The 17771-nt window shown below is 44.0% G+C and overlaps 1 protein-coding gene across 1 annotated transcript in view; it reads right to left on the bottom strand.

Annotated features, from left to right (window-relative positions):
* The window catches only part of sli (slit guidance ligand), a 545686-nt gene that overhangs the window by 316955 nt on the left and 210960 nt on the right, over positions 1 to 17771 (bottom strand). Inside the window, 1 exon segment of the mRNA XM_080286150.1 lies at positions 938 to 1095. Coding sequence (XP_080142276.1) covers positions 938 to 1095 — 158 coding nt within the window.

Genomic DNA, 17771 nt, shown 5'->3' with positions numbered 1-17771 from the left:
CTCAACAACAAGGTCACACTTGGGGTTCAAACAAGGTCGGGTGCTGTCCGTCTGCAATTTCGTGTCTGCTGTGTAACTTCCACGTGCATGGACAGATTTTGATATAACTTCACACAACTGTTCCCCATACCATGACGGTGTGTTGCGTGCAACAACCAGCCGTCTACTCCCAAGGATACTTACATATATAAGGTTATCATCTGGCAGGGGACTTTTTATTGCATGACAATACCGAATGCACTTGTTTCTCTTGTTTCAATTGCATTAATTTTTTAAGAATTTGTGTCCACTCTAATTTTGGGAAATATACTTTGAATAAATGTTATTTTTATTAATGTGTGTTCTTATCTATTATTATTATTACTATTATCATTATTGGAGGACCGGGGGGGGGGTGTAGTCTTTAACTAGTTCAAAACATCTGGCCCGCCAGCTGAATAACAGGGCAGTTCCGGTCCCCATTCCATCAAAGGCTGCCGACCTCTGGGTTAGCATATCCAACTTGCAAAAGGTAGAACCCGAGTTTGGTTCTTGGGCTGGTCAGACTGGTGGACCCAATTTGCTGTCCACTTGTGCCTGTTTATCCAATGGTACAATTATGGACATGCATATAAAATGAATCCTATTGATCGTGGTCTTGAAAACGAATGGGACTTGGGAAAAAAGAAAAAAAAAATGCTGCTAAACAAATCTTTCAAATCCTTCAATCCAATGACATTTTTCACTTTATTCCTGCTTGTGTTAGATGATGTTATTCATGTTAGAGGAGTTCCCAGACTGTGAATGAGTTAGTGAAGGCTACACCTAACCCATCCAGTTCAGAAAGTCTCTCCAGAGCTGAATAAAACTGTTGGGAAACTGCACAAGTAAACTCTAAAAAAGGATGACCAGATTCTACAGGTTCAATACAAGAGGCCTTTGCACCAATGTAACATACACTTAAGACGTTCCTCAGTGAGTGCGTTGAGCTTGCGACGCTGGAGCCATCGGGGGTGTTCGCAGCGGGCACCAGAGGTCTCTATGGGGTGCTGCTCTAGGTAGTCTGATAGCCACTGTATGGAACAGTCACACACAAACGGGTTGCGGCCAAGGTGTCTGCAAGAGCAAGAGGAGGGCAGGTTATTGGAAAGTAAAGTGATTGGGGGAAGGGTGGTAGCAATGCAGGGATTGCACTGCCGATCGCCAAAGTTGCAACATGCGATAAAAAATAATTTTAGGTGATACCTTTAACAGTTTTAAATCTGTTTTAATCTGTTTAAGTGACAGAGAAATGAATTGGTAAAAATGATACAGTGGAACTGAATATTTAGTTCTAACAAGAAAAATAATGACAAGGAATATATATATTTATACATGAATCCTTGTTCTTCATTTAGATTTTCGTGATGGTGGTTAGGTAGAGCTTGCCAAACCTGAAAGTAGAAAATAATATTGTATAATGCAATATGATACAGAATGAAAAACAAGAACTGAAAGCAGAAAAAGAACGGTTTATTTATAGAATACAGATAAACAACTATTGCATGTTGTTATGTAAAATAATTGGAAATAAAAAAACGGTTCGTCGCGCAGGTATGGAATCTCGAAGAAATTGGCTACTTTTTTTTTTTTTTTTTTTTTTTTTTTTGGCCAGGGCTAGTCCAGGAAATGTGAGGGAGATAGGAGTGAGAGGTAAAGGAATGATGATGGATGGCTGGTGAGTGAGAGGGAGGAAGAGACAGAAATAAGAGGGAAATGATGGTGTGTGAAAGGCATGTAAGAAGGTGTTTAGCTGGGAAGAAAGGAAGATAGACAAGATGGAGGAAAATGACAAAGGGGTACAAGTATGAACATGGGAGGGATGGACAGGAAGAATTGGGCGGAACAGAATGGGGGGAGGGGGGGGCAATAAAAGCTAGGTAGGGACATGTTGTAACTGGTGTGAGAAGGAGGTAAAGAAGGATGAAAAGATGGAGAGAGAAATGAAAGAGACAGAGGAAGGAGAAATAATGGGGAATGAAGGAGGAAGGAAGAGTGGCAGGAATAAGAGGGGAATAGGGTGCGAAGACATGGTGAGAAATGATAAGAGAGAAATAAGAGGGAGGAAGGAAGGAAAAATCGGGAGAGACAATAGCAAGGAAGGAAGGGAGAGAAATGGGATAAAGGATGTGAAGAGGAATGAGAAAAAGATGGAGACGGAGGAATGAGAGATGAAAAAATGAGGAGGAGGGAGAATGAAAGAAATGAGAGGGATATAAGGAGGTAGGAAGAGATAAGAATGAAGTAATGAGAGAGAAAATACATGTAAGGAGGCAGGGGAATCAGAGAGAGAGAGAGAGAGAGAGAGAGAGAGAGAGAGAGAGCGATTAAGTAGGAGGGATGATGGTGAGAGAGGGATGAATGAAAGGGAAATGGAGGGTGGGGGGATGTGGAGACTTATGAAGTAGATGGAAAGAGGTGAGAGAGAGGGAGGAATAAGTAAAGAAGGGAAGAGACACAAAGGAGAATGAAATGGGGGGGGGGGAGGTGGGAAAAAAAAATGTGGAGAATGAAGAAAAGGTGGAGAGAGGGAGGGATACGAGGGAGGGGGGCGTGAGAAAGAGATGATAAGGCGCGTGTGAAGAAAAATGGACGGTGATGAAAGGAAGGATTTACAAATGATGGGGATGGGAGAATGGGGACGAAAATGGGAAAGACACTGACGAATGGGAGAGAGAGAGGAACGAAAATAACAACTGATGTTGAGAGGCGACTGAGATAAAAGGGAGGTAAGAGGAATCATACGGATGGATGAGGAGAGGAGGTGGAAGAGAAGGAATGAGGGGGAGGGAGGGAAGGAGAGGGTTACAGATGGAGGATGAAAGGTAAGGAATCTGAGGGATGGAAGAATTTAGAAAAACAGAGAGAAGGGGAGAGGATAGGAGATACAGAGCGAGAAATGAGACGGAGATGAGGAAGTACAGTAGAAACGCTGAGAAAGAAAGAAAAGAGGTGGAAGAGGGTTGACGAGGTAGAAAAGGATAAGAAAGAGGTGGAATAGGGTAGAAGAGGTGGAGGACAGAAGGGATAGACAAAGATAGGAAAGTGGTGGAGGATGATAATGACATGGAAAACGATAAATAAGAGGTGGGCGACGGGAAAAAGGTCAAGGATAGGAATGAGGTGAAGAAGGATAGCAAAGTGGTGGAGAAGGACAGTAGAGTGATGGAGAAATGGACAGTAAAGAGGTGGAGATGGACAGTAAAGAGGTGGAGATGGACAGTAAAGAGGTGCAGATGGACAGTAAAGAGGTGGAGATGGACAGTAAAGAGGTGGAGATGGACAGTAAAGAGGTGGAGATGGACAGTAAAGAGGTGGAGATGGACAGTAAAGAGGTGGAGATGGACAGTAAAGAGGTGGAGATGGACAGTAAAGAGGTGGAGATGGACAGTAAAGAGGTGGAGATGGACAGGAAAGGGGTGGAGATGGACAGTAAAGAGGTGGAGATGGACAGTAAAGAGGTGGAGATGGACAGGAAAGGGGTGGTGATGGACAGGAAAGGGGTGGAGATGGACAGGAAAGGGGTGGAGATGGATAGGAAAGGGGTGGTGATGGACAGGAAAGGGGTGGTGATGGACAGGAAAGGGGTGGTGATGGACAGGAAAGAGGTGGAGATGGATAGGAAAGGGGTGGAGATGGACAGGAAAGGGGTGGAGATGGACAGGAAAGGGGTGGTGATGGATAGGAAAGGGGTGGAGATGGACAGGAAAGGGGTGGAGATGGACAGGAAAGGGGTGGAGATGGACAGGAAAGGGGTGGAGATGGACAGGAAAGGGGTGGAGATGGACAGGAAAGGGGTGGAGATGGACAGGAAAGGGGTGGTGATGGACAGGAAAGAGGTGCAGAAGGTGAGAGACTAGGTGGATAAGATAGGAGAGGTGGAGGATGATAAGAAACAAGAGGAAAAAGATAAGGATAGGGCGCACGACAGGAAAGAGGCGAAGAAGGATACGAATTTGGTAGAGAAGGATAGGAAAGAGGCGAAGAACGATAGGAAAGACGTGGAAAGGGATAGGACGACATGGAAAAGGTTAGGAGAGAGGTGAGGAAGGACAGGAAAGAGGAGGAGGAGAGGAAAGAGGTGAAGGAAGGACAGGAAAGTGGCGGGAGATATGAATGAGATGAAAGACCGGAAAGAAGTGAAGAATGCCAAGTATGAGGGAGAGAAACAGAGAAAAGAGGCGGAGAAGAACAGACGAGAGGGAGGTGGAGATGGAGAGGAAAGAGGTGAAGAGATGAGAGGGAGGTGGAGAAAGATGAGGAAGAGGGAGGTAGGAAGGGATGACAAGAAGGGCTGGTGCAAGAGATGAAAGAGGGCAGAAGGGAGGGATGAGGGGAAGGGATTACAGGGAGGAAAAGTGAAAAGGGTAGGGCGGGAGGAAACTAGGGCAGACGAGAAGGAGGGAGACAGGAATTAAGATAGCGAGAAACGAGAGGGAGGGAGACAGGAAGGGAAGACAGGTACAGGGGGAGGAAGAGATGAAGAAGGAAGAAAGGGAGGGAGCGAGGTAGGAAGATAAAGAGGGACGTTGGAGGGATGTGAGGGAGACAGGAAGGGAAGACAGGAACACAGGGAGGAGGAGACGAAGAAGGAAGAAAGGGAAAGAGCGAGGGAGGAAAATAAAAAGGGACGTTGGAGGGATGTGAGGGAAAGAAAGAAGTAGAGAGGACGGAAGGAAGAGGTGGGGAAGTAGGAATGGATGAAAGATTGATAAAGGAATGAAAAGGCGGGATAAGAGGGATAAGAGAGAGGGTGAGAGACGGAGAGGAATGGGAGGAAGGTGGAGAGGGATGGGAGGACGGAAGGAGGGGAATTATCGGCGAGATGAATGAGAGGGAGTGAAGGAATGAAGAGGGTGGGGATCATGACGATGGGTGGATGAGGGGATGGGGAGGGGAGTGAGGTAGAGAGATTAGAGGATGGAGGGAAGGAGGGATGAGGAGGTAGTCTACAGTACACCAAGAAGGGTGGGAGTGAAAGGGAAAATAGGAGGGAGGGAGGGAGAGAGAGAGAGAGAGAGAGAGAGTGTGTGTGTGTGTGTGTGTGTGTGTGTGTGTGTGTGTGTGTGTGTGTGTGTGTGTGTGTGTGTGTGTGTGTGTGTGTGTGTGCGCGCGCGTGCGTGCGTGCGTGTGTGAGGAGGTGTTGGGGGATGTAGATGAGAGGGAGGTAAAACGGGAATGAATGAATGCGATAAAAGAGACGAGAATAAAGTGAGGAGAAAGAGGAATGATTAATACCGAGAGAGAGAGAGAGAGAGAGAGAGAGAGAGAGAGAGAGAGAGAGAGAGAGAGAGAGAGAGAGAGAGAGAGAGAGGAAAAAGAGGTAAAGAGCATGAGTAGAGCGAGAGAATGACGACAAGACAAAGGAACGGGAAAGGTGACAAAAAAAGAAGGGGGATGAAATAACATCAAATAAAGTTATTCCATTACACTATTTACCTTCCTTATCAAGCCCGCCATAACACTTTATCAAAATCCTCCCTCTAAAATTTTCATCAACGTTATTTCGAGTGTAAACAAACGCCAACGTGTCCAATTATGTAAATGCTGCGAAATGTCAACACAGAAATGGCGCCAAAACCAGCCCAGCCAATCAGAAAAGCGCATAAGCTTAATGAAAGCTTGTGATTGGCTGGCGTAGTGGGGGATGGTGACAGGCGCGGAGAACTCCCAGATAAAAAAAAAAAAAAAAAAAAAAAAAAAAAAAAACACGATGTGGGAGGTGAGGGATAATGAAAGGAATAAATGAGGGCATAAATAAAGAGAGCGCTGAGATGACGAACGAGGAAATTAGCGCCAAATGGAAGCAGGGAGAGATAAATGGCAGCAACAGCAGGGAGGTGGGAAGGGGAAGAGTAGAAATAGAACTGAAATGTGGATAAATATAAGAAAATACGAATAACTAGAACAGAGACGAATATATATCAAAATGAACTAAATGAAGCCAGGAAACACATGAAATCAACGACAATCCAACAGGAAAAATATGTAACAAAATACACAAAAATGCAAAAAGTATGCAAACGAATCTATGAATCCGGTGCTAAAAGAAAGAAAAAAAAAAACTAAACAAATAGGGTAATCAAGACAAACCACACAAATAAATACATTTTTTTATATATACAGATAAGAGATTGCAACAAGAAGGGACACTCGCGTAGGCCAAACACTTTATCTTGTGACCTTGGTATTCCACAGATTGCTTTCAAAATCATGACTTCCTTCTTCTGACCCTTAAACTCCACCACGATTGGTCAAACTCACATCAGAACTGAATTAACAATATCTTATGACCTTGGCATTTAACCTCATCCTGGGACCTAGAGCTTTGGCTGATTGTTCTAAAAAACGCTTACAAGTACCTTTAACATACCCGCACCCTAAAGTAAGCCCACCCATAAAATTTGGTGTAAATCAGACAAGATCTGTTTAAGCTGACTTCTCTGTGTTATCTTGATCTGTCTTCAACAAAAACGGTAGGTCAACCCTGGCTGATCCTTTTCTGCGAAGTCTGGTCCAAATAATTTTACTGATACATTCTGCACACACACACACACACACACACACACACACACACACACACACACACACACACACACACACAGGTCGAAATTCGATCTTGCCCTGTACCTTAATCTCTGTTCACAAAATCGAACCCCTTTGTTTGTGCATTATCTTAAACACTTTCACCAAATTTGTCCTGAGTCAAATAAAAACTGTTTAAAGTTGATCTTGAAGGTCCGACTCCGACATAATCCTGTGAAATTTACCTCTGAACCATTGTTATTAATCCAAAAGGTTAATTTCTTAGTTAAAACTGGATAAAGACTGCTTCAGTTATTTTGTTCACACACACACACACACACACACACACACACACACACACACACACACACACACAAAGAAAGTGGAACATGCTTCGAGCATAACATAACACCTGCGGTTGCTTTGGGAGCGCGAGTGCAAAACTGGAACAGCTAAGCTATTTACAGCCAGACCCTTGGGGATTTTTAGCCTAAAAACGAACAAAAACAATCTAAAACGACCCTAAAGAGTTAACTTACTGAATATGAACACACTTTCCTGCAGAATATAAAGGTATTTATAAAGTTTCTTAAGACTTTGAACATGGCTCAAATTTCAGGGAAACATCGTCTAGGATTCAATTAGACCAAGAGCAGATTGCTAGAGGCGCCCTGGGAACTCCGGTCTGGCCTATTCCTCTCCTAGTTACAACAAATAACTTTCCAGGTTAAATGAGGGACTCAGAGACGAGCGCAATAGTAGGCTGGCCCCTCCCATTAGCAGGGTCCGACAAATATGATACAGTTGCATAATTTTAAACTCTTCTGTTTGTCACGTTCCTCCGTTGGTGAACAGCTCATTCACCCTAATATTTAACTTCCTCTGCTTCCACTTCCCTTTGCAATCTTGTGGTGACGGAGGCTTGGTATGTTTCTCTTCCCATACACATGATGGGCATCTCATACGATGGGTTGTTTGGAAGATGTGATAAAATCTCAAGTGAGAAGAAGACGCTGTAGAATAGCCGACGAACTTTTATCACTGACTGTACAGGGTTCAGGAAAGGTAGAATACTTAAAAATAAAGAGAATAAAAAAGAAATTCAGCACATCAAGGGAGAGTATATATCAAAATCACGAATATATCAAAACATAAATTACTGCCTAGTGGTACGATTCACTCGATAACACTAACACATAAAACAGGGCAATAAACAAGAGAGCAGAGCAGACAGGGGAGAAATTCAGAGCAATAAAGAATCTACTTAAGGATGCAGTAATGAAAATGGTGTATTATGAAGAAAATGGGAGACTGATGAGCAAGCTATACAGAAGGACACATAAATAGACTGATATGTACAGATAATTATAATATACTCGTAGAATTACTAACACAGATACGAAGTTCCCAGAGAGAGAGAGAGAGAGAGAGAGAGAGAGAGAGAGAGAGAGAGAGAGAGAGAGAGAGAGAGAGGCGCAGATAGCAAGAGTGAGAAACGAGACGAAGAAAGATACTGGGTGATGTGTGAGACAGACATGAGTGCATGAGATAAAGTTTAAATAGAATCAGTGAGAGAGAGAGAGAGAGAGAGAGAGAGAGAGAGAGAGAGAGAGAGAGAGAGAGAGAGAGAGAGAGAGAGAGAGAGAGAGAGTGTGTGTGTGTGTGTGTGTGTGTGTGTGTGTGTGTGTGTGTGTGTGTACAACAATCTAGACTAGCGAGGTACGATGATCCAGTTATAATGGCGCGAACCCTACTATCCATCATGCCCTCGCTCTCAATACTAAGCTGCTTTAATGCTCGCCTATCCCCCCCCATCCCATCCCATCCCATCCCTCCCCACGCAGCATTTAGCACGAATTCACAGCATTTGTAATTTGATAGAGCAATTTTAGCAGCACTGGCACGAATTCACGGTGGATTTGAATTGCATGGAAGGGGTGGTCTGGTAAACGCATTTATTTTCATTCGCAGTTTTTATTGGGTGTCATGGGACTTGATGTGTTTATTTTTGGCAAGTCCTGGGGTTGTTCTAATATATACATGTTTTGAGAGAGAGAGAGAGAGAGAGAGAGACGGGTCATCGAGTCAGTCACAGATCACAGCTTACAACCAACTAAAGTGACGACTACCACGATGACCACCACACCTCCCCCCAACCCCCCCACCACCACAACAACAACAACAAACAACGCTACCACTACTATTTCCACGATAAACTTTTATAATCTCCAACGGGTCATCCACTACCACAGCTACAAATAATATCATGTTCGTCTCCACCATCACTATCACTACAAACCCACCTACCACTACAACCACCACCATCACCACTACAAACAACTCTACCACAATAACCATTAACACTATTACAACTACCGATACCACCACAGCCAAAACTACAATCACAATCAATAATCACTGCAATAACTACCACCACCACCACCACCACCAACAACAACAACAACAACAACAACTACAACAATCACGACCTCCCTACCACCACCGCTACGCCACCACCACAAACAACACCAGCATTAACACCAAAACAACAACCATTACCTCCACCACCACCATAATAATCATCATCACAATTACAATCCCTCAATACCACCATCACCACCACCACCACCACCACCTCCACCATTACCACTGCCATTGCTACCACCCCTACCCCCAATGCCACCACCACCGTCACAACCCTCACCACTACCGTCATCACAATCAGCACCACCACTACTACCATCATCATCGCCACTATCACAAAAATCACCATCCCCACAATCATCACCACTCCCATTATTTCAACCATCATCACCATCACCACACCACCACAACCACAACCACCACCACCACCACCACAAACCACCACCACTGCCACAAACCACCACAGCTCATTAGAGATGGTAGTTAACGTGACGCCCTTCAACCCTATCTCACTCGCTCACTCTTGGTCTGTCTGCCTGTCTGTTTGTGCTCTCTCTCTCTCTCTCTCTCTCTCTCCCTCTGTTTCCTCGAAAACTGAAATACATTTTCAATTCAAATTCAAATAAGGATTACCGACACAAACACAATACCCGGCTGGGAGAGAGAGAGAGAGAGAGAGAGAGAGAGAGAGAGAGAGAGCAGTCCCCTCCTACACCCCTTTCTTCTTACCCCTTTTATTTACCTACTAATTTAATTATCTCCACCTCTCGCTTAGTCTCTTTTTTTTTTCTTCTCCCCCCCTCCCGTCTTCTTTTTTATCTTTCCTCTTTTTCCCTCTATCTATTTACTACCCTCTTCTCCCTCCCTCCCTCCCTCCCTCATCACCCTTCGTTCCTCTTGCTTTCTTCTTCTTCCTCCTTCTCTCTTTCTCTTTCTACTTTTTCTATTCTTTCTTGCACCCTCTCCTTCTCCTTCCTCCTTTCTCATTTCATTCATCCTCTTTCGTTCTTTCTTCACGTCCTGTTTTCTTCCTCCTCCTCTTCTTCCTCCTCCTCCTCTGCTCTTCCTTCATTCTAATTCACTTTTTTCTTCCCCTTCTCTCCTCCTCTCCTCTTCTCTCTGTACTTTTCAGATTCTCACGCCCTCTCTCTCCTCTACCCCCGTTCAGTAACCTCCCCTCCCTTCTCTACTCCTTGCACTCTGCTGTTATTTTTTTCGTCACTAATTTTCTTTTCTCTCTCCCTCCTCCTCATTTACTCTCTCACTATTTCCTATTTACATTTTCCTCCCCCTGTCTCCCCTACCTCTCCTTCTATACACCCTCCCTCCCATCTCCCTCATTTATCACCTGAGGTCCTTCGGTCCTTTCCTTCTTCTCTTCCATCTCCTCCTCCTGTCCTCCTCTTTGTACATTATCGTTCCCTCACCTCTTTCTATTGCTCCTTTTTTTCTCACTTCCTTCTCTTCTCTCCTCTGCTCTCTCTCTCTCGATGTAATTTTCTTTCATGTCTGTTTTCTCTCCACACACTCTCCCTCTCTCCTGTATATCTTCCTTCCTTCCCAATTCCCCTCTCGTTATTCCACTCTCTTCTTCTATCTTCTCTCTACCCGTTTTCTTTATTTCCTTCCCTCCTCTGCATTTCTTCCTCCTTCCCTTCTCTTCCTTATTTAATTATCGCCTTTCTTCCACCCTTCCTCCTCATTTCGTCTCCTTTCTCTACATCCTCCCAACCTCCCCCTCGCTTCCCCACTATTTTTTCTCTACCTTCTCTCACTTCCTATTTCCTCCACCTCTACTCTTCCTCTTCCTCACATTCTCTTCCTCTCTTTCATTCTATATATTCGTCTCCTCTCTTTTCTCAACATTCTCAGTTCTCTGTTATCACTCTATCTTCCTCTCTTCCTCTCATTTACCTTTCCTCCACTTCCTTCTTCACATTCTTCCCTTCCTTTTTCCACTACCTTTCCTCCCCATCCCCCTCCTCCCACTCCCCCTTCCATACTTACTACTCCACATTCTCCCCTCTCGTTTTCTCCCATTTCTCATCTACATCTCCCCTACCTCCCCTCTCTTCCTCCTCCTCTCCCTTACCCCTTTCTCCTACCTTCCCTCTTTCCCCTCTCTCCACCCACCCCTTTCTCCTACCTTCCCTCTTTCCCCTCTCTCCACCCACCCCTTTCTCCTACCTCCACTCTCCGCCCCTCTCCCCCTTTCTCCTATCTTCTCCCTCCCTCTTTCTCCTACCTTCCCTCTCTTCCCCATCTCCCCCACACATTTCTCCGACCTCTCCTCTCTTCCCTCTCTCACTCCCCCACTTCCTTGTCTACATTCTCCCCTTCCCTTTTCTCCCACCACTCATCTGCATCTCCCCTCACCCCATATCTTCAGCTCCCTCACTCCCCCTACTTCCTACACTCTCCTCCCTCCCCCCTTTCTTCCACCTCTGCCCTTCCTCCCCTCCCTCCCCTCCCTGGGTTGAGCGGGTGAGAGAGAAGAACAAATTTACGATTATTGCTTGGACAGCCGGGGCGCCGTAAATATTGTGAGGGAACACCACGCACCCATACACACACACACACACACACACACACACACACACACACACACACACACACACTTTCCCTTAGCACAACAATTACACACCTACTAAAATGTTTTGACACACACACACACACACACACACACACACACACACACACACACACACACTCATTAGGTGCGTGCCAATACATGCGTGAGGTATCGTTCACATGGTCAAGTTGTACAAGAATGTGAGGGACTGAAATTGAGTAAACAGGGTTGTATTCTCGGCAATAAAGGTTTCGCATTACCTTCTGCTCAGCGATTAATTATACATGCTACACACTGGTATTCTCTTGGTATTCTCCTTCACGTTATTTATATTTATTTAGTATCGCCACAGTTTGCCTCATTAACTTATAAAGAAATAAAAAAAGAATGAAGAATAGATCACCAAAGAGGAGGTGTTACGGTCTCCTATGCCACTGTCACCAACATCGTAATCGTCGTAACCTTTTCTGTTTTTATTTATTTTTAACAAGAAATTTGGAGCAAAGACAGGCCAAGTACAGAGACAAGAATTCGCCAACTACTCAACTGCATTTTTATAACAAGGCCTGTCCGTCACTTTCCTTCCTGACGCATTGCATCAAAGAGAATCATGCAGGGAGACACAAATCCTCCAAGCCTCTCTCAAAGCTTAGGATTACTGGCCAGCAGGGGAAAGTGAGAAGCAGAAAAGGTGGAATATTAGGCGAACCTTTGTCCTCTCCTGTATAGTGTGGGCTCTCCTGTGTAATATGAGCCAGGGAGTTGCTTGTGACACGGGACTTGGGTGGCGGGGTGGAGTCCCTGTATCCCCGACACTACGCCAACACAAAGGCTAGTATACGGCTGGGCTATAGTTCTTTCACCTTAACATGGTTCATATCTTCGTTCTTTCTTGTAACTTATTTCACGTAGTTCAGTGGCAGAATCAAAGTCTATGCTACCTTTCTGCATCCTTTCCATGGCACTTCGTAACTAGCATCATATTCAAGTGTTCTTTCACCAAAACATGATTCAAATCTTCGTTCTTTCGTAACTTAATTCACGTAGTTCAGTGGCAGAAAAAAAACAGTCGATGCTACCTCTCTTCATCATATCCATGGTACTTCGCAATACCATCATATTCAAGTGTTGAGCTTTGCTATAACTCAGCATTCAATATGGATATGTGGCAATTTTAGGCCGTCAGAGTAAAAAGGGTATACGAAGTCAACTCCCCACCTTGTCCTTAACTGTTTATTTCTTCATAGGCCACAATACCCCCACCTCTCCCCCAGCAATTCCCGCGTTTACAGCCAGGTTGTAAGTTTTGATTAATATCGTTAAGCCCATAGATCCTGTTCAGTAATTTCTCAGTTATCCAGATTTCATACTTCGTCTCCCGTAGATTAATCAAGCCGAATGTAAACACAACGCTGCCACAGAACCCTTAACTTGGCGCTTGCTATAACATTAAATTTGGAGTGAATGTACGTTAAAACCATCAGTCGGACGACGCGTATTTGTCTATTCTTGGCGATTTCAGACAATTTTTTTGTTTGTTTGTTTTTAGGACAGACCTCGTGTACTGATGGGTTTCATGAAGGCAACATCCAACCCATCCAGTTCGAAAAGTGTCTCTCAAGGTGAAACGAATCGTCTAAATATAACAAGAACAAAGTGGTAAATACACCATCGGACTGACAATGAACATTTTCCTTTGTGCTGTGTACAGAAATTATGTACTTTTAAACATTACATAAATAACAAAGAGGGAATATCAAGGTAAAATATACAAAACAGCAACGGAAATGGCGCTACAAAGGCTTCTAAGTAGACGACAATGTGGATGGAAGAGGAAGCCTTTCACACCCTCCCTCTCCCTTCTCTTACTCTTCTTACCACACGAGGGAATAACAGGGTAATATTTTATCCGCCCTATACTCAAGGACTTACACCAGATATATATGTGACTCTGGCGGGGATTCAAACCTACATATATCAGCATTGGGTACAGGTTACTTTAGTCGATTGCCCATGGTATCGCTCTGCCATTCTCCTCGATATACCCACTCAGTTGCAGGATATTTTATGGTTTTATTCTTGCTAACTTCAGATGATTTTCCTCAGCTTAACATACAGAGCCCTGGGATGTCATTTGCATTTATTGTTGCCAGTTTTCTTTTCTTCCTTTTTTAATTTTTTGAATTAGAGGGGTTAGATATAACCTTGAGAAACTCCTTCAGTATGAGAGCCATTCCTACCTCTAATAATATAGTCTTGACCAGTCAGCATAAACTAAAATGAATGTTTCCCCGATTTCATTGAAGAAAGTTCTTTATAAGTGAACAGAAGAGGAGGCCATATGTAAACCCCTCCAGTGCGAAGTCTCTCTGAAGCGGAATAAAATCGTCTAGAAATAACAAGAATACAAAATAATCATGGGGCTGAAGGTCCCCTACCACCTCCTCCATACCAATTTATTCCTCACATGCCGTGTTAATATTCTCTTGTACGTATTTATGCAATGTGTGTCCGCAGTAGGATACATAAAGTGGTGCTGGAGAGGGACGCCTTCACGTGATGGTACCGATATAACTAGATGACTCTGCTGCTCGGCTGTCCAACCGTCTCTCAGCTTCCTCCCTATCCTGCAAAAGGAGTATGGTGGACTGCAGGAAAAGGGCAACTTCAGCCTGCAGTCCTCCAATTTCACTTCCAGATGAGCTTGGAGTTGCAACTGCTACCGTCACTACAGACTGTACAGCCAGCATCAAAAGTACTGTCGCCTCATGTGCCCTTCTCTCCACGAACTTTATAAAGCAAGATGGTGAACCTGCAGCCAACAACGCTCATGGCACATTGATCTGAAGCCAAATAAATTCATCACTGCCGGTTGCTGCGGATTCACCACACACATTTTCAACGTTCATGTAGAGAAGTGTAGGCGCGAAGACAGGACCTTTGATGCTGACTGTACATATCAAGCATAGGGGACGATTAAGGTGTAGCACGCAAAATAAATCACCATACAGAAGATCCAACAACGTCCCTAAGCTGACACGACCAAGGACCAGAGTATATCGGCTTTGTATTGGGTCAGGTCTCACAAAACCAAAACCTCCACTAATACTAAAAAACAATGGTGTCGTGACTAACATATCTCTACACAGACCACAGAAACTGGCCATTAACGAACACTGGATGGTGAGGGAATAGAATGTGCCGCCATCTTTTGTCACTGGACCGAGAAGTTCATTACACACATACACACACACACACACACACACACACACACACACACACACACTCAACGTCATCAAAACGTAACCCTGCTCTAGCTGCGCAAGCGCGGGTGTAATAGAAAAAAAAAAAATGTCCTCTGCCAAAATTGTACAAGAATGCAGAATGTAGGCATGTTCAAGATTTAGGTATCGGAATGAATATCCAGTGACAGGGAGCAAAAAGGAGGGGGAACGGCAAGGGCACTCTGAGAACAAGAAATGGGAATGTAAAAGTCACTTAGGTAAGGTAACCGTGATAACCTGGATGATGCAGTGGCCTTGTGTCCCACGATATTCGGAGAAAAACCCACCTCAGGCTCAACGGCCAGTTACGGAGATAAGCACTGCGGCTAAAGGTCTCATGGTATCTGCCCCCACCTTCGCCTTTACTTTGCTATATCCAGACGATTTTACTCAGTAGAAACTACATTTTCAAGCTGAAGGGGTCAGATACGGCCCTCATCTACTTCTTCTCTACTAGCAGCCACTCTGATTATAATAGCCTAGCAGTAGTAAACAAAATAGAAAAAATGACGCCAAGGGTTGAAGGGAGTTTTAGCAATTATATACAAAGCAGACGACGACACTACCCCACTTCCACGCTATTTACGTGGGGCTAAAACTGCCACAGCGACACACACAGCCACACGCGCCATAAATCACGACGCAATAAGTGTACTAAATGAGCGAGGCGGGAGGAGGGCAGGTGAAAAAGGGGATCAGTATCACTCAACCCTTCTGAACTGCCGCCATTGTCAGCGCCAGAAATGGAACACTTGTTTCTACCCACAATGCATCAGGGTCCTCCATCACGCCTTATTACATTTCGCACATGAAATCTCTCTCTCTCTCTCTCTCTCTCTCTCTGATGTTTTCATGCCCTCGTGATTTTGATTTGGTCTGGCAGGCCTTAAAATGTACGATATCTGTGTCTGATACCTTGGGACACCTTTCCCAGATTTTCAAATTAGGCCTTTAAAATAATTTCATAGCCCTGAACAGGTGAAAACACAGAGAGAGAGAGAGAGAGAGAGACACACACACACACACACACACACACACACACACACAGAGGCCGCCAAAAGAATGGTACGGAACTATCAAACTACCATCCCAACCAAGATGTATTATTCGGCTTCGAAGGAGGTTGCGGTAAGAGACAAGTTCGACCCTAACGTGCCCTCTAGCCTGTTATATATGTACCAGAATACACGATCCTGAGCCTGGCCTATAAGGGGATATACCAGAGGGACACGTCATGGGCTTGCTCGCCTATACTGCTTTTCTGATGTTCACTTTGATTTATTTATCGTTATATAACCTGATTCACTGACAGTATGTTACCTACAATAATCTGAAGGTACTGAGGCAGAGAGAAGTGTTTATTACCTCGTGACAGTCCAGCTTTCTCAAAACTGGAATACATATGATGCACATTTATATAAATCCACACCATTTCTGTGTCGTTTATAAGTACTTCCAGACGTTTTCCTTTACTGCGGGTCGTGTTCAAGAGGAAGCCTGAGACTTACAAAACATAGGCCGTCTGCCTTAATTGTTCTTGTGAAGTCGACTGGCATAACATCTGATTCATTTTCTTCGTTTTCTATACATGATTTACTTTGATCACTAAGGAAAGTTGTTAGATATCTTCGAGATTTATTTATTTATTTATTTATTTTTTTTTTTTTGCTGATATAGTAATGGTATACATAATCCTTCAAATATGCAGTATCTGTATCTTTCAGGACTGCACTATTCCTCTTTTAATACTTACTCACTGTTCATCTTGTTTATGTGAAGCTCTGACATATATTACTGTACTTAACTTTATAAACAGACTGTTATTACCAGCCCAACGTTGTGATATATGGCTACTGTCAAGGCGGGAGATGGTATGGTTTTTTACCCACAATGCCCCATGCAACATCAGACCCACTTACCCATGTTGTCACAAAGAGTAGGGATACCAGAAGCATGACTCTTTTGTTCTCTTTCGGGATATGAATCAGAGGAGAGGGGAGGTTCAGATTTACCCTCCTTCCTGTGTCCCACGAGAAACGACAAGCTACCCTGCAACACTGTCCAAATACAATATGCAGAATACCTCAACACCCATTTCGCTAATCTACCCAGAAATGTCGACTAGGGCCTGTGTAGAGTAGGTAAGTGATGTAAACCCAGGTGGCAGCATAACCCATAAAACTGAAGGCTTAGTACGACAGGGTGAAATATTGCTACTCATTATTCTAAAAAAAGGAAAATGTTTAGTGGTTGCAATAGAGAGATAAACACTTTCTGTTAAACGTCTACTGAGCCAAACACTTATGTTCACCTAGTGGTAACGTAAAAAGAACAACAACAACATTAATAATAATAATAATAATAATAATAACCGCTCAAGAAGACATTAAGCCCCTTCACTACGATGACGCTTTTAACCTGTTTTTTTCTCTACCTCTACAGTCTTAATCCACTCAGGAAAGATCACTCGCACAAAAGTGGTTAGAAAGCGCATGCATTATCCCTTTCTATGTGACAGGTCTCTTCTATGCTGACTCAAATAATTAAGTAATCCCTTGGTACAGCCACATAACCCCCGGAACTACACCACAACCTCAAGCCAAATCAATCCCGGTACAGCTACAGTATGCCAAACTACGGTACACTTCAATCAACCCTCGTAAAGAACATCCAACTAATGCTAAGGCACCCAAAGTCAAGTGATGATGGCCTGTTACTGTAAGATCGTGAGATCGATCTCACCCTGGAAGGAAACAATATAAGGAGCTGAATTTTGTTTAAAAAAAAAAAAAAAAAGTTATATTCCACCCAAACCATCGTCATGTCCCAACACTCCCACTGATACCACTTCACCAGTCCTACATGCCTTACTCCAGTACAGACGGTTCGGTGCAAACGTCCACTGTTGACGTGTGAGTTTGTGTGCGCCACCTGTTGCGTCGGTACAC

The sequence above is a fragment of the Coenobita brevimanus genome, chromosome 110 (genome assembly GCF_032717465.1).
Source record: "Coenobita brevimanus isolate Jiangsu-jjx chromosome 110, ASM3271746v2, whole genome shotgun sequence".
NCBI lineage: Eukaryota > Metazoa > Arthropoda > Malacostraca > Decapoda > Coenobitidae > Coenobita > Coenobita brevimanus.
The sequence above is the reverse complement of the archived record's forward strand: the minus strand, read 5'-3'. Positions and strand labels throughout refer to the sequence as shown.